Source organism: Cryptosporidium hominis (assembly GCF_000006425.1).
Source record: "Cryptosporidium hominis TU502 chromosome 5 CHRO015140, whole genome shotgun sequence".
Classification (NCBI taxonomy): domain Eukaryota; phylum Apicomplexa; class Conoidasida; order Eucoccidiorida; family Cryptosporidiidae; genus Cryptosporidium; species Cryptosporidium hominis.
The window spans coordinates 1-13,677 of record NW_667282.1 but is presented as its reverse complement, the minus strand read 5'-3'; the positions used below and the strand labels follow the sequence as shown (position 1 = coordinate 13,677).

General features: G+C 32.6%; 3 protein-coding genes across 3 annotated transcripts; all 3 read right to left on the bottom strand.

Moving 5' to 3' along the window:
- Positions 1-2,089: 2,089 nt before the first annotated feature.
- Chro.50395 (hypothetical protein) lies at positions 2,090-3,805 on the bottom strand. Its single annotated transcript, XM_661508.1, has 1 exon — positions 2,090-3,805. The coding sequence occupies one exon, from the start codon at positions 3,803-3,805 to the stop codon at positions 2,090-2,092; it is 1,716 nt and encodes a 571-aa protein (XP_666600.1).
- A 596-nt stretch (positions 3,806-4,401) lies between these two features.
- On the bottom strand, positions 4,402-6,684 carry Chro.50394 (hypothetical protein). Its single annotated transcript, XM_661507.1, has 1 exon — positions 4,402-6,684. The coding sequence occupies one exon, from the start codon at positions 6,682-6,684 to the stop codon at positions 4,402-4,404; it is 2,283 nt and encodes a 760-aa protein (XP_666599.1).
- Positions 6,685-7,779: 1,095 nt separating this feature from the next.
- Positions 7,780-13,548, bottom strand: Chro.50392 (hypothetical protein). Its single annotated transcript, XM_661506.1, has 1 exon — positions 7,780-13,548. One exon carries the CDS (start codon positions 13,546-13,548, stop codon positions 7,780-7,782), a length of 5,769 nt encoding a protein of 1,922 aa, XP_666598.1.
- Between the last annotated feature and the right edge of the window lie 129 nt (positions 13,549-13,677).

The following is a 13,677-nucleotide window of genomic DNA, read 5'->3' as shown; positions in this document are numbered from 1 at the left end:
TCTATTTTAGACAAAATTAGGAAAAAGCAAGTAAGAATATATTGAAAGGAATGTAGTAAGAATCGAAGGAAATGACTGGATGAATAAATTTCTGTAATCGAAGGGAAAAATTCTGAATTAACTTTTTGTTAATTTGAAATCAATGAATTTCGTTTCAATATTCACCTACTATATATTGAGGTGAATTGGAAAGAAAGATGAGTTAAATATAAAGGGAAGTAAATTTCAATAAATGAGAAGTTTAATTTATAACCATTTTTCACTTCTCTAAAGAATATTAGTATTAATATTGATTGATAAAAAGAAAACTTTCGGAAATCCCTAAATAGAGGGAATAAAGAAGAGAGTTTTTTTAGATTCTAATTAATTCTCTTTTCTCAATACTAAATACTCTTAGATCATTGAGTATAATAAATCCCAATTTCTTTTTCATGAATTATTGGAGCCTTATGTACAATTGAAATGATTGGCCAATTTTCTAATTTATTACTAATTGAATAATCAAGAAGTTTAATCAATTGAAATTTTTTTCGTTACTATTAAAATGTTACGACATAATTTTTAGTGATGATAGTTGTGATAGTAGCAACAGTTAGTTGCATAAAGATAGTGTTATAATCAATAATAATAATAATAATATTACTATTTATTATTATTACTATTGCCATTTATTATTAGCGGAATGTAAAGAATCCTAATTAGAATTTATTTCAAATATAAAGCGACAGCAAAAATAAGTAAAGGTATGCTACTCGTAATATAAGTAAAGCATTCACCAATATTCAAGTTAATTCTAATTTTGAAGATTCTTTCTGTAATGATTTTGTATTCAATCACTAAACCAAAAAAAAAAAATTTACCAGTTTTCAAATTCATTGTGTGTATTTCTATACCATTAAGTTTTGCCAATAAAATTACCAGGAAAAGTTTTCTTATACGAAAAAAAATAGGTGGAAAATCGTGATATCTTAAAATTACAAGAAACTCCCCATTTACTTCAATAAAATTCCTATCAGCCAATAATGATTTTGATATATCTCATCATAGCTTTAACGCCTAACAGATCACATTAATTATTTCTATCCATACATGATTTTAAGTTTTACTAGATAAAAAAGCAATATTATAATATTCAGCTTACTTAACACTTATATCGATCATTGGACTTTTATTTTTTCAATTTAATGTGTTGAATAGCAATGAACTGATTGCTAAAAATTAGTTCATTTATTATGAATATTATTTTATGCTCTCTTCCTCCTAAACTAACTTAAATAATCAGAGATTCTATTCATAACCATTTCATTTCAATTGTACTATTTATTTAAGCCAATATAATATTCATGATTCATATCAGTATTAAGATAAAGAAAGTGCCATTAATTAGAATTCCAACCAAGATAATATTTAGTTCCAATAAAATAAAGATAAATTACACATTTTCAAATTTAATAATAGTGTCGCCAAATCAGATCACATTTTTACTTTTCTTCTTTAAAGCAGCAAATAAATCCAAATAATAATTATGAGAATCAGAAAAAAGTATTCTGAGGCTAAAACATATTCTAAAAGGTATTCTAAGTGTGTTATATAATTTTCAAATTCAAAGACTTTGTCTCTAAGTCTAACCAAAAAATTTAGAGTTTATTACTCAATTACGAGATTGCGCAATATTCGTGATTTTTCTTAAATTATTATAAAGGGGAGAATTTTGCAAAATAAGAATTAAATGATCGCTCAATTCATATTTTCTTCCGACCTGCAAAATATAACAATTATTTGCCAATTTTAATATTTATTTTTTGTTGCTAATTGTCCAACTATGATGAATCTAAGAATTAAATATTTTAATAATCAAAAATCCATAGAATACTCAAAACATACTAATCTACCATCAATAGTACACTAATCTTAGATAAAACATTTTTGGTTAAATCTCCAACGGAATATTTACCTGTAATGGTAATATCTAACAAGTCGTAGAAAATCTTGCTTCAGATGCCACTAGATATGAGTATTACTATACAGTGCAAATTTGACAAATCTCGACTAGTCAAATTCACAGTAATTCAAAATTTGATTTTATAAATTATTGGCTTTCATTTTTTTTAAATTGCAAGTAAAGATATGTTTCGCATTCGTAAGCTTTGTTAGCAGTATTGACGAGATCCTTGCCATATGAGTGCTTTCTGAAAAGATGAATTCTTTCACAAAGTGATGAGGTGAAACATTCCAAGCATGAAGTATCTCCATTAGAGCAGAGATCTTTACAGGTAGAGACTCTATCGGAACAACTTTGGAGATATGAGTTTTCTGTAAATCTCATCATAACATTGAATATCATTTTCTCCATTAAATTGACTAGATCATCAGTAGTACATTCTCTAGGATTGGGGAGGTAATTACTAGTAGGAGCGCATACAATTTGTTTTGGAATATAATCTCTCTTCTGGCAAACCAACATCGCGGCGCTCAAGTCTGAAATGTATCCTAATCTAGTACTAATAACTTTTTGGTGCGAGACCAAAGCATCATTAAGTTGTAGGATTTCCTCTGTTTCAGGTTGATTGGTTTCGTTTTCTTTATTTATTAACTTTGTGAGGAGCAATGACTTTGCGTATAAGGCATCATTTTTACCTTGTAAATTGACTAACAAAGAACCAACCCCCCTGACTAATTCTTTGGAACACTTTCTATCAACATCAAGCCCATTAACTACTGAAATAACTTCATCCTTATATTGCTCGTCCAATTTAATAGTTTTATCCAACTGTAAAAGGAGCTCCTTTGTATCTCTAGTAACTCTGACATTGTAAACTGCCAATTCAGAAGACAACTTTGAAATTTGCTCCATTTCATTAGCAATCAAAGATTCCAAGTTATCATCAAGACCTATAATTGAAGAAGAGTAACCATGAGTAAAACTTTCTGGATGGCTGAATCTCATTTGTGATGCCTTAGTTAAGACATCTAATTGCACTGTGGCCAAGTGAGTTCCTGCTTTAGGCTTGCAAGTGTCATCTACCAGAGCTGGTTCCTCTAAGGATGACTTCTCAGCAAAAGTATCATATCCCTTCTTTGCTTTACCTGATTTCTTTTCCTCAGCTTGTTTCAACTTCCTTAGTCTCTTCTCTTCCTCCTTCTGTTGCTTTTCTCTCAACTTCTCCTCCTTTTCCCTCTGTTTTCTTGCTTCCTTTTCAGCCTTAGTTTCCTTTTGTTTCTTTTCCTTCTTTTGTTTTTTCTCTTTCTTAGCCTTTTTATCCTCGGCAGTAACAGTTTCCTCGCCAACAGAAACAGTTCTTTGCTCAACAGGAGCAGCTTCTTGCTCAGCAGCAGTAGCAGCAGTAGTAGCAGTAGCACCCTCCTGAGTCTCTACCTTTTTCTCTTTCTTGGCTTTTTTCTCTTTCTTGGCCTTTTTCTCTTTCTTGGCTTTCTTATCTTTCTTGCCCTTCTTGCCCTCGGTCTCCTCGACAGGTCCTTCCTGAGGTCCTTCCTGACCTCCTTCCTTAACTCCATCCTGAGCTCCTTCCTCCTTAACCTCTGACTTCTTGGCCTTCTTACCCTTCTTGGCCTTCTTCTCCTTCTTCTCCTTCTTCTCCTTTTGTTTCTTATTCTTCTTGGCCTTCTCAGCTTTCTTATCTGACTCACCTGAATCTACTGTTGAACCATTAGTAGATGAAACATGTGGCTCAATAGAAGAGGCAGGAGAAGTTTGCAGTAAGGAAAAATATGGAGTTGTTGGATGATAATTAGATACCTGAAGTATCACAAATACAAATGCTAAGATTGAAAAAAAGAGTTTCATTTTTGTATCGACTTAGCAAGATAAAATAAAAAAAGTGATGAGAAAAAATATAAAAAAATAGTAAAAATAACGAATTATGTAGATACTATGTTAGTCAGTATCTAAGTATTTAAATATTTAAGTTATTAAGATTACTCTCCACATAAATTCAAATAAAATATATTCGAGGCTAGACATAAACGGTACTGGTAGTACCGCTACATAATTTTACTTAATGTAGATGCTAGCCCGCAATCAAGTTTGATTCTATTTTGGGTAATATACACAGAATTTAGTTTATAGTAAGTCTATCTGGTACATTTCTCTAAAAGAAAATTACAACTTTGCGCGAATTGATGTTACCACGGTATTCTTTAAAACAAGAAAGAAATTTAAATTTACAACTTAAATTAATGCTTTGATGCTTTCCTCATCTAGTATTAAATTAACTGAAGCATTGGTTTACTCTCAGTTCTAAACGTTAATAACACGTGAATATCAGATCTACTTTATTCAACTAAGAAAATTTATTAATTTACGAATTTATTTGTATTAAAACATTAAAATTTTTTTTTTTCATTCTTCTTTATTCTTTAATTATTAGTTAATCATTAGATCTACAACCTTGTTATTTCATCCTTTGCATCATCTCCATCTTCATTTCCATCCCCGTCTTCATCTTCATCTTCTTCAGGTTCTTTTTCTACTTGAGCCACTATTGAGGCACTGCTGGCTGCACTGCTACTAGTTGCACTACTGCCGATTGCACTGCTACTGGTTGCACTACTGCTGGTTGCACCACTGGTAGTACCAGCAGAAAGTAATCCAGAATTCTTCATTTCATCAATCTTAGCTTTTAGTTCTGCCTGAGAAACAAACCCTAATTCATTACATCTCTGAATTTGTTCAGATAAATTTTCTCTTTTTATAATTAGAGACCTTATTTCTGGAATATTGCTACACCTTTTCATTCTACACCCATCAAATCTGCAATTCTCACAGCCATCATGTTGGCTTGACTTATTATCAATTTCAGCATTACAATTCCTGAGTTCTTGGTTCAATAAAATAATCATAAGGTATGTACAAATACCATTTTCGAAGAGCATAATAGCTAGCTTTTTTTCCTCATCAGTAGATTCAGGTGGAGGTATTGATGGAATTTTATACTCACTTCCCGAAGGACCATACTTTTCTTTTCTTTTCTTATGCTTTTTGAATGCTTCACTCAGTTGAGTAGGGTATTGTTCATATGGAATCTTTTGTTGGCTTGATGTCTTCAGCTTAACACCACTCAAAATTGCATTTTTAATATCATCAGGTAACTTTTGATATGTTTTAGTTTTTTCAGCACCATCAGCTTTAAAATGAGAATGATCCATAATAGAATGAGCTAGGAAACGTGAAAGAACCAAATTAATTTTTTCTTCCAAAATCTTTCCTACTTCTGACTCAGTTGGAGCATCCATAATATTATATGTTTCTTTGCTTGTGAGAGCCAAAAAACTCTCGCAAGAAAGAATTTTACTAAAAATTCTTCGAGCCTCTTTAATTAATTGATTTCGTTCTAAGATGAGTGTACTTTGTAAATTCTGAGCAGCAAGGCAATTACTGCATGAGGAAAGATCTTCAAGTCCCGGACATTGTGGACAGTAAGCCATTGATGTACAACTCAAGCATTCCTGTCTAGTACAACTATTACAAATATTTTTTTGCTTAACAACATTGTTAATAATAGAAACTTTTAGAGCTATTTGATATGCTTTAGCTTCAAGTTTACCCTTAAGTATCCGATATTGTTCCTTTGTACATTTATATGGTGTATGACTCTTGTATAATATAAAGGCAGAAAGATCTTCCATTTGGACAGAATTTTTAATTAGGCAATTTTTAATTATTCTTTCCAAGACACTAAACATATTATCTATAGTATTTGAAATAGCTTTACATTTTTCTTTTCTTCCAAAAGCTTTTTTACATGTCTTACAGCTCTTTGAGCTAATTATTCTGCACCTATTTCTGCAAAACCCTGTTTCATTTGTAATTTTAATCGCTGCCATTTGACAAAAACTTTTCGCCAAATAAATTTGGTTTGAAAGAATGAAAACGGATTCAAGTAAAGTTTCTTTACATTTAGAATCTTTTATTTGTCTATTATGTTCTTTTTTAACAGTCTTATAGACCTCTTTGTTATTTTGTAATATTTCTTTTGCTTTATTTATTTGAGAATCACTAGAAACAACTTGTGACTCCAGATATAATTGCATAATACCAGTATCAAATTTCAAATTGTCACCTTCAGAGATTTTCTCTAAATTAGGATTTGGAGGTTTTTGAACAGCTTCTTCTTCATCATCATCCTCATCATCAGTATCAACTTCTTTTTTAAGATCTTCAGAAGAACTATACTTTTTATTTCTCAATTCTTCCTCTGAGCTAGCAATATTTTCCTGAGATTTTCCATTTTTTCCACCTTTATTTCTTCTTTTAAACATCTTAAGTAATTGACTTTTAAGTCCTTTTTTAGTACTTGGGCTTGAGATTTCTGGAGAAGATTTACTCTTAAAAAGATTTCCTGTGATACCAAATAATTTTTTCTTTTTATGTTTAGATTTAAAATCGTCTGATGCTACAGAAGAAGAATCTGATTGGTCTGAGGAACTTGATATTGATAAAACATCTTTATTGTCACTTCCTAACGAAATAGTATCAAGTGAGTCGACTGAACCTGAATCCGAACTATCGTAATTTGCAGCTGCTTTTAATAGAGAGACTCGGGTGATACTTTGAAAGTTCTTCGATAAGGATAATTTGGAAGATAATAATTTGTCATCTATATTTTCACATAGTATTATAAAAAAAATAACAATAAGATATAACCATAAATTGTGACCAATCATCTTGAATATGAAATTCAAGTTTATTGCACTTTTATTCCCCTTTATTTATTAGTAACTTTTTTTTCAGATTTAATTATTTTTATACTAAAATAATTATAAGGTGTAGAAACGGAAACTCTACACCTTACATCATTTAATAATTGTGCTACCAGGAAAGACTCATGTGTTTCTAATTTTACACACAAGTAACCTATATTAAAAAAAAAAAAAAAAAAAAAAAAAAAAAAACTAAAGAAAAAGAAATGAGAAAATTAAAAAGCTAAGTATAGGTTAAGTTTATGTTGTAATAACAATATTGCGAGTTTGTTCCTTTCTTAATTCAAATTTTCATTTGAAATCGGATTTAATTTTCACACAAATATGGCGCGCATCAAATTACAAAAATAGTTCGGGCGCAGTGGCTGAAATTGACTTGAAAGTGCATTTTAAAAAAATATTAACAAATAATTTAAATTTGGCACAGTTCTTTAGAGTGGAAGCTTTTAATAGAGTTTATATTTGTTAATACTTTGACTTTCTAATTGTATCAGCAGAAATCATACATTATTTGATCTTCGGGACAATTCATTTAATCAGTCCACAATATTATTATTAACCATCTTTCACTAGGTAAAAAAAATAATGCACTGGAAGTAAACATGATAAAACTAATATTTTAATTCTAAAAAAAATTAAATTTGAGACCATTAAATAAAGGTAGGGATTGAACTAGTCAAAACTCTTAAGCTTGCTGTAGATAATATTAACAAAGTAAATTAACAAACATAACTAAATTCAGAGAATTAATATGAACATTGAAGAAAAGATAATATCACAAACTGTTGTCTTTTTCTTATTTAACCATCAAGTTGTCGAATAGCTTTAATTCTTAATATTAAATCGGTATATGTTTCTTGGATTAAAGTATCACAATTTTATAATATCTGATTTTTCTTTATTTTTAATTTTTTCACCCTATTAAGCTTGGAATAAACATAATAATTTAGCGGAATGAGCGGATTTGACCCAAAAGATCAAATTTTTCTAAATCAATAACGACTTTTGGGATACTTTTTTAAGTATATTGCAAGTTAACGGATTTTATTATTATACAGGTTAAATTAATCTGTCATCTGAGGAGCTTAGAATTGGAGCAAATTGTAGGTCATTACTGTCGTTTGGGTTATTGCTCTCGGTGTTTGAGTTAGTTCCAAATCTCATATTTTTTGCTGAATTTGCTCTACTCAATCTTCTTTCATTTGCAGTATGTTTCGAAAGAGCGGTCTTATGTCTCTTAGATTTATTAGTATTAGAGCTACTGGAGGATTTATATTTGGACAAATTTCGGTTTTTTATCGAATTCTTTTTATGTGATTTTTGTTTTCTTCTCGAGCCAGAATTTCTAGTTCTTAGCTGTCTTAAATTACTTGCTTGGCTATTTATTGAACCATTTGAACTATTCACTTTTGAATTCAGTGATGTTCGTTGTGTGCCAAGCTGTAATTCGCTTTCAAGTCTCGATTTGCCTTTCTCTCCTTCAGTCGTGTGTACCACATCAGAAGTAGGAGATTTTGGAGGACTAGGTATTCCTTTACTCTTTCTTGAACTTGATGTAGAATTTTTATTGCTTTTATTTTTCCTCCTTTTATAGCTTCCTTTCCGGTGAGTTCTAAATTTTAAATTAGAAATACGACTAGTTAATTTTTTTAATTTGGATCGTTTTTCACCTTTTTCTTCTAGTTTATTTAAAAAATAGCTCGAAAATTTTGTTTCTTCATAACCCGCATTCATTAAAGCACCCATATGCAAAGATGAGTCGCTGCTTCTCATATTTAAAGTATTAGTTCTTTCAGGTTGTAAAGATTTGGCTTTCTTTTTTGTCAAATTCATGTTTGAACTAACTAAAGATTCACTAGAAGAACTTTTTTTGGGCTCGCCATTTGAATAAGAATTGGATGAAGGTGGAAGATGAGGAGGAGGCCCTTGGCTAAATGGGCCAATATTAGTCATATTTTCTACATTTTCTTCCTCTTCGTCATCTAGATCTGATGAAATTCTTCTATTCAGGTTCTTCCTAGCTCTAGATTTGTGTTTCCTTAGTAAATATTCCAAGCCTCTCCTAGTTAAAGGCTTTTTTTTACTTTTTGGTTTTGGTAATTTAGAAGAACCTCGGTGTTTTGTTTTATCAACTGCTGGGTTTGGATTTAAGTCTTCATCCTTTGGCATCGGAGTACGAGATGGAGTTCCGCTAGAAGGGGAAGTGTAAGAATGAGGAGTTGGCGGTGGTGATGGAGAAGGACGAGGAGGTAGTGGCGGTGGTGATGGAGAAGGACGAGGAGGTAGTGGCGGCGGCGGAGGAGAAGGAGTAGAAGAGGGGGAGATAGAAGGGGATGGAGTTCTGTGCTCATTTATTAAATCTTCATCTTCTAGATATGATGAATTTATTCCATTAGAGTTTCTGTTATCCCCAGTTCTGTGCTTCCTTAGTAATTCGTGCAAACCTTTCTTAGTTAAAGGCTTATTTTTGCTACGTGGCTTCACCACTTTAGAATATAATTCTTCTACTGCACTCACTGTTGATTCTGAAGTCAAGTTTTCATCCCTTTGTACGGGAATATAGGGTACAGTTTCATCAGAAATGGATGCATAAAAAGGAGAAGGAGGAGGAGAAGGAGGAGTTCTTTTTTCATTTCCGAAACCTCCAGCTCGAGACGAAGAGTTTCTTCTAATTGCACTTTGACTAGTTCCTGTTTTGTGTTTCTTTATTAAATCTTCCAAACCTTTCCTAGTTAAAGGCTTTCTCTTACTTTTTGGTTTTAATTGAGGAGAATCTTGGTGATTTGTTTTACCAACTGCTGAGCTCAGATTCAAATTTTGATCCTTTTGAGTCGAGATATGGGATGGAATTCCGTTAGAAAGAGAGGTATAAGTAGGAGGAGACGGCGGAGGAGATGGCGGTGAAGAAGGAGGTGGAGGAGGTGGAGGAGGTGGAGGAGGTGGTGGAGAATGAGGAGGCGACGGTGGAGCAAATGAACCGGATGAAGGTGGAGGATGAGGAGGAGAAGGAGGTCTTTGGTCAAATGGGCCAGTGCTAGTCATATTTTCCTCATCTTCTTCCTCTTCTTCCTTTTCATCATCTAGATCTGATGAATTTTTTCTATTCAGGTTCTTCCTAGCTCTAGTTTTGTGTTTCTTTATTAAATCTTCCAAACCTTTCCTAGTTAAAGGCTTTCTCTTACTTTTTGGTTCTGATGATTGAGAAGATCCTTGGTGGCCCAATGTACTCATTTTTGGATCTGAAGTTAAGTCTCCATTCTTTGGCATAGGAGTACGAGATGGAGTCCCACTAGAAATGTAGGGAGGAGGAGGGGCAGGAAATGAAGGTGGGGAAGGAATATTAGGCGATGGAGTTCTTTTCTCATCTAAACTTTTATCTCGAGACGAAAAATTTCCTCCAGTCAAATTTCCGTTAATTCTAGTTTTGTGTTTCTTTAGTAAATCTTCCAATTCTTTCTTGGTTAAAGGCTTTCTCTTACTTTTTGGTTCTGATGATTTAGAAGATCCTTGGTGGCCCAATGTACTCATTTTTGGATCTGAAGTCAAGTTTTCATCTTTTTGCGTCAAAGTATGGGATGGAGTTCCGCTAAGAGTGAAGGGAGGAGGAGGGGCAGGAAATGAAGGCGGAGGAGGAATATTAGGGGATGGAGTTCTTTTTTCATCTCCTAGACTTTTATCTCGAGACAAAGAATTTCCTCCAGTCGAATTTCTGTTAGCACTAGCTTTGTGTTTCTTTATTAAATCTTCCAAACCTTTCCTAGTTAAAGGTTTTCTCTTACTTTTTGGTTCTGATGATTGAGAAGAACCTTGGTGGTTTGTTTTACCCATTTTTGGGTCCGGATTTAAGTCTCCATCCTTTGGAATCGGAGTACGGGATGTAGTCCCGCTAGGAATGGAGGGAGGAGGAGGGGCATGAAACGAAGGCGGAGGAGGGGCAGGAAATGAAGGCGGAGGAGGAATAATAGGCGATGGAGTTCTTTTTTTATCTCCTAAACTTTTATCTTGAGACAAAGAATTTCCTCCATTCAGATTTCTGTTAGCACCAGTTTTGTGTTTCTTTAGTAAATCTTCCAATTCTTTCTTGGTTAAAGGCTTTCTCTTACTTTTTGGTTCTGATGATTTAGAAGATCCTTGGTGCCCCAATGTACTCATTTTTGGATCTAAAGTTAAGTTTCCATCCTTTGGAATCGGAGTACGGGATGGAGTCCCGCTAGGAATGGAGGGAGGAGGAGGTGCAGGAAACGAAGGCGGAGGAGGAATAATGAACGATTGAGTTCCTTGCTCATATCCTAAATTTTCTTCTAAAGTTGAACTTTCTCCAACCTGATCTTCACCAGCTCCATCCTTGTGCTTCTCTACAAAATTTTCAGAATTTTGAGCAGTACATTCCATTTCAGTATTTTTACCTAAATATTTTTTCAGGGTTCTAGTTAAAACTTTTTTCAGACTGCTTACTGGATATTTGCTGCTTGAACTTGGCTCTTTAGGTCCCAATTGTTTTGAGGCATTTCTGTCTTTTCTTTGAATATCTTCAAGTGAATATTCTTGATTTAATTCAAAATCAAATCTCACTTTTTTTCTAGGTCGTTTAAAATGGGGAGTGTGAGCAATTTCTGTTTTTCTTCCTTTATCACCCTGTTTTTTAGACGATGAAGGTAATTGAGATTGATCATTTGAAGAAGTTTGAGCTGAGATATGGCTCGCATCTTCAGTATTTGGACCTTCTTGGCTTGGAAGCTGTTCATTTTGAGTACTTTGCGATGAACCCTCTACAGTTTGTAATTGACTAGACTCAGAAACTGGGGGCTCTGAAATAGAACTTTCCTCTACCGAAGATGAAGGTTCATTTATTCTATTTTCTGGGTCTCTATTAGTAATTGTAGATTCTCCTGAAGGAGATGCGAATTGAGCATTCATAGGTGAATCTGAGTCAGTATCAAACTCATAGTCAGAACTATCAAATGAGCTGACTGATGAATCAAAGTCACTATCAGTAAATGGCCTTTGATCTGAGCTCGAACTGGTTTCAGAGTTGGTCTCTCCAGAAGCAACACAACTCTGAGTAGAAACTATCTTACTATTTCTAGCTTGATTTCTTCTTTCCCTCTTTTCTTTCTGGGAGGCAATTTTTCTAAGTAGTTCCTTAGTGATTGGGTCTATTTTACTATTCTTAGTTTGGGTCTCATTAGAGTTTGTGTCTATGACTTCTTCAACAATGCTTTCGATGCTTTGACTACTTGTAGTTATAGTTGGGGTATTTTGTGATCGAGTTTCTGATTCATTATCATCATCAGATGTTGGAGCATTACCACTAGTTATAACATCTATGCTGCTACTAGCAGTACCTTCATTATCTTGAGTATTGGAATTATTGTCACTAGAATCTTGATTGTTAATATTTTCCTGGGAAAAATCTTGTGGGCCTGATATAACTGGAGAGCTGATCGTCATTTTCTTTTTCCCTTTTTCTTTTTTTATTCCACTTTTGAATATATTAAGATTCTTTTTTGGGTGCAAATCATCTAAAATTTTAAGTTTGCTCCTCTCTCTCTCCTCTAATCTTTTTACTGTACGAGACTTGTGATTTTTATTAATCATATTATTAATCTTGGTGACAGAAATTAATGGGCCTTTACGTTTTTTTGTTTTTTTTGTTGATTTCACTTGTTCATTTTCCGATTCATCATCGGGTATAGATTCAATCTGTGAAATATCACTAGAACTTGCACTAGACTCAAGATTTCGAAGTTCTTTTTCAAGACTTGAATACTCATTAAATTGTTCTTGAAAATCCGTGCTTCCAAATTTGGAAACCTTAGCGAATTTTCTTTCAATTTTATCGACTTTTCTAAGTTCTTTTTCAAATTCACCTGATTTAAATTCGGAAATTAATTTCTTGCATTTTTTACATGGATTTTTTTTTGTACACTTGGTATTTGGATAAGATTTACAAACGTAAATACCTTGTAAGAATGGAAGATATTGATCATTGAAGATCTTCCTTATTTCATCCCTATATAGTTTAGTACTTTTGTATTTTCCAACGATAGTTTGTCTCATTAAAAATAAAATTCTTTCTTTTTCAGGCATGCAATACTTTGAAAACGCCAACTTAAGGTTTTTAAGTCTAATTTTGAGTATGCCAGCTTTAACAAGGAGTTGCTTATTTTCATTTCGAAGATTGAATATTCTATAAGTTGAAAAGCCTTGATTTTTTTGAATAATTTTAAATAAAATAGCTTGATTCCTTTTATGCTGCCTAGAAAATTCATCAATAGAATCAGATAAAAACATTATTGCTTCCTTAATTTGATTACACAGATCATAAAGCATTAAGATGTTTTCCTCAGTAACAAAATTCTTAGCAATTGCCTTATGAACTTTAATCAAATCTTTTAAAACCAACTCAGCTGAGATTCCAAAGAGTTCTATATCGGCTACTGAAATCCCCTGGATATCTTTAAGTGATTGTTTCTTTTGAGTCTGATTTACTTCAGAAATTTCATCAGAATCACTATCTATTTCTACACCTAATAACTCTTTATTTATTTGAGAGCAAGAAGCAGAATTCTCATCATTCATAGAATGAGAACAGAGTCCTTTGTTTCCCTCTTTCTCACATTCTTCGCAATATCCTCCAGTTGCCCCTAATAGCTCTTCAGATGTTCCCTCGTCACTTCCACCTTCAGAAACATTATCATTCGTATTGGAAAGTAATTTTAACTTTATATAGCTTTCCTGAAAAATAATTAAATCATTTACGTGTAAATTAGTTTGAGTAAATATTAAAGCAATTAATATTATTATTATTATTATTATTATTTTCATCTTTTAAATTGTCAGGATGGACAGGTTTTTTCAAACAAAACATATCAATTCATTCCAACTAGCTTATTTCACAATCTGTACATGATATATACCTTTCAAATTATGAAATAAGCTAGTTGGAATGAATTG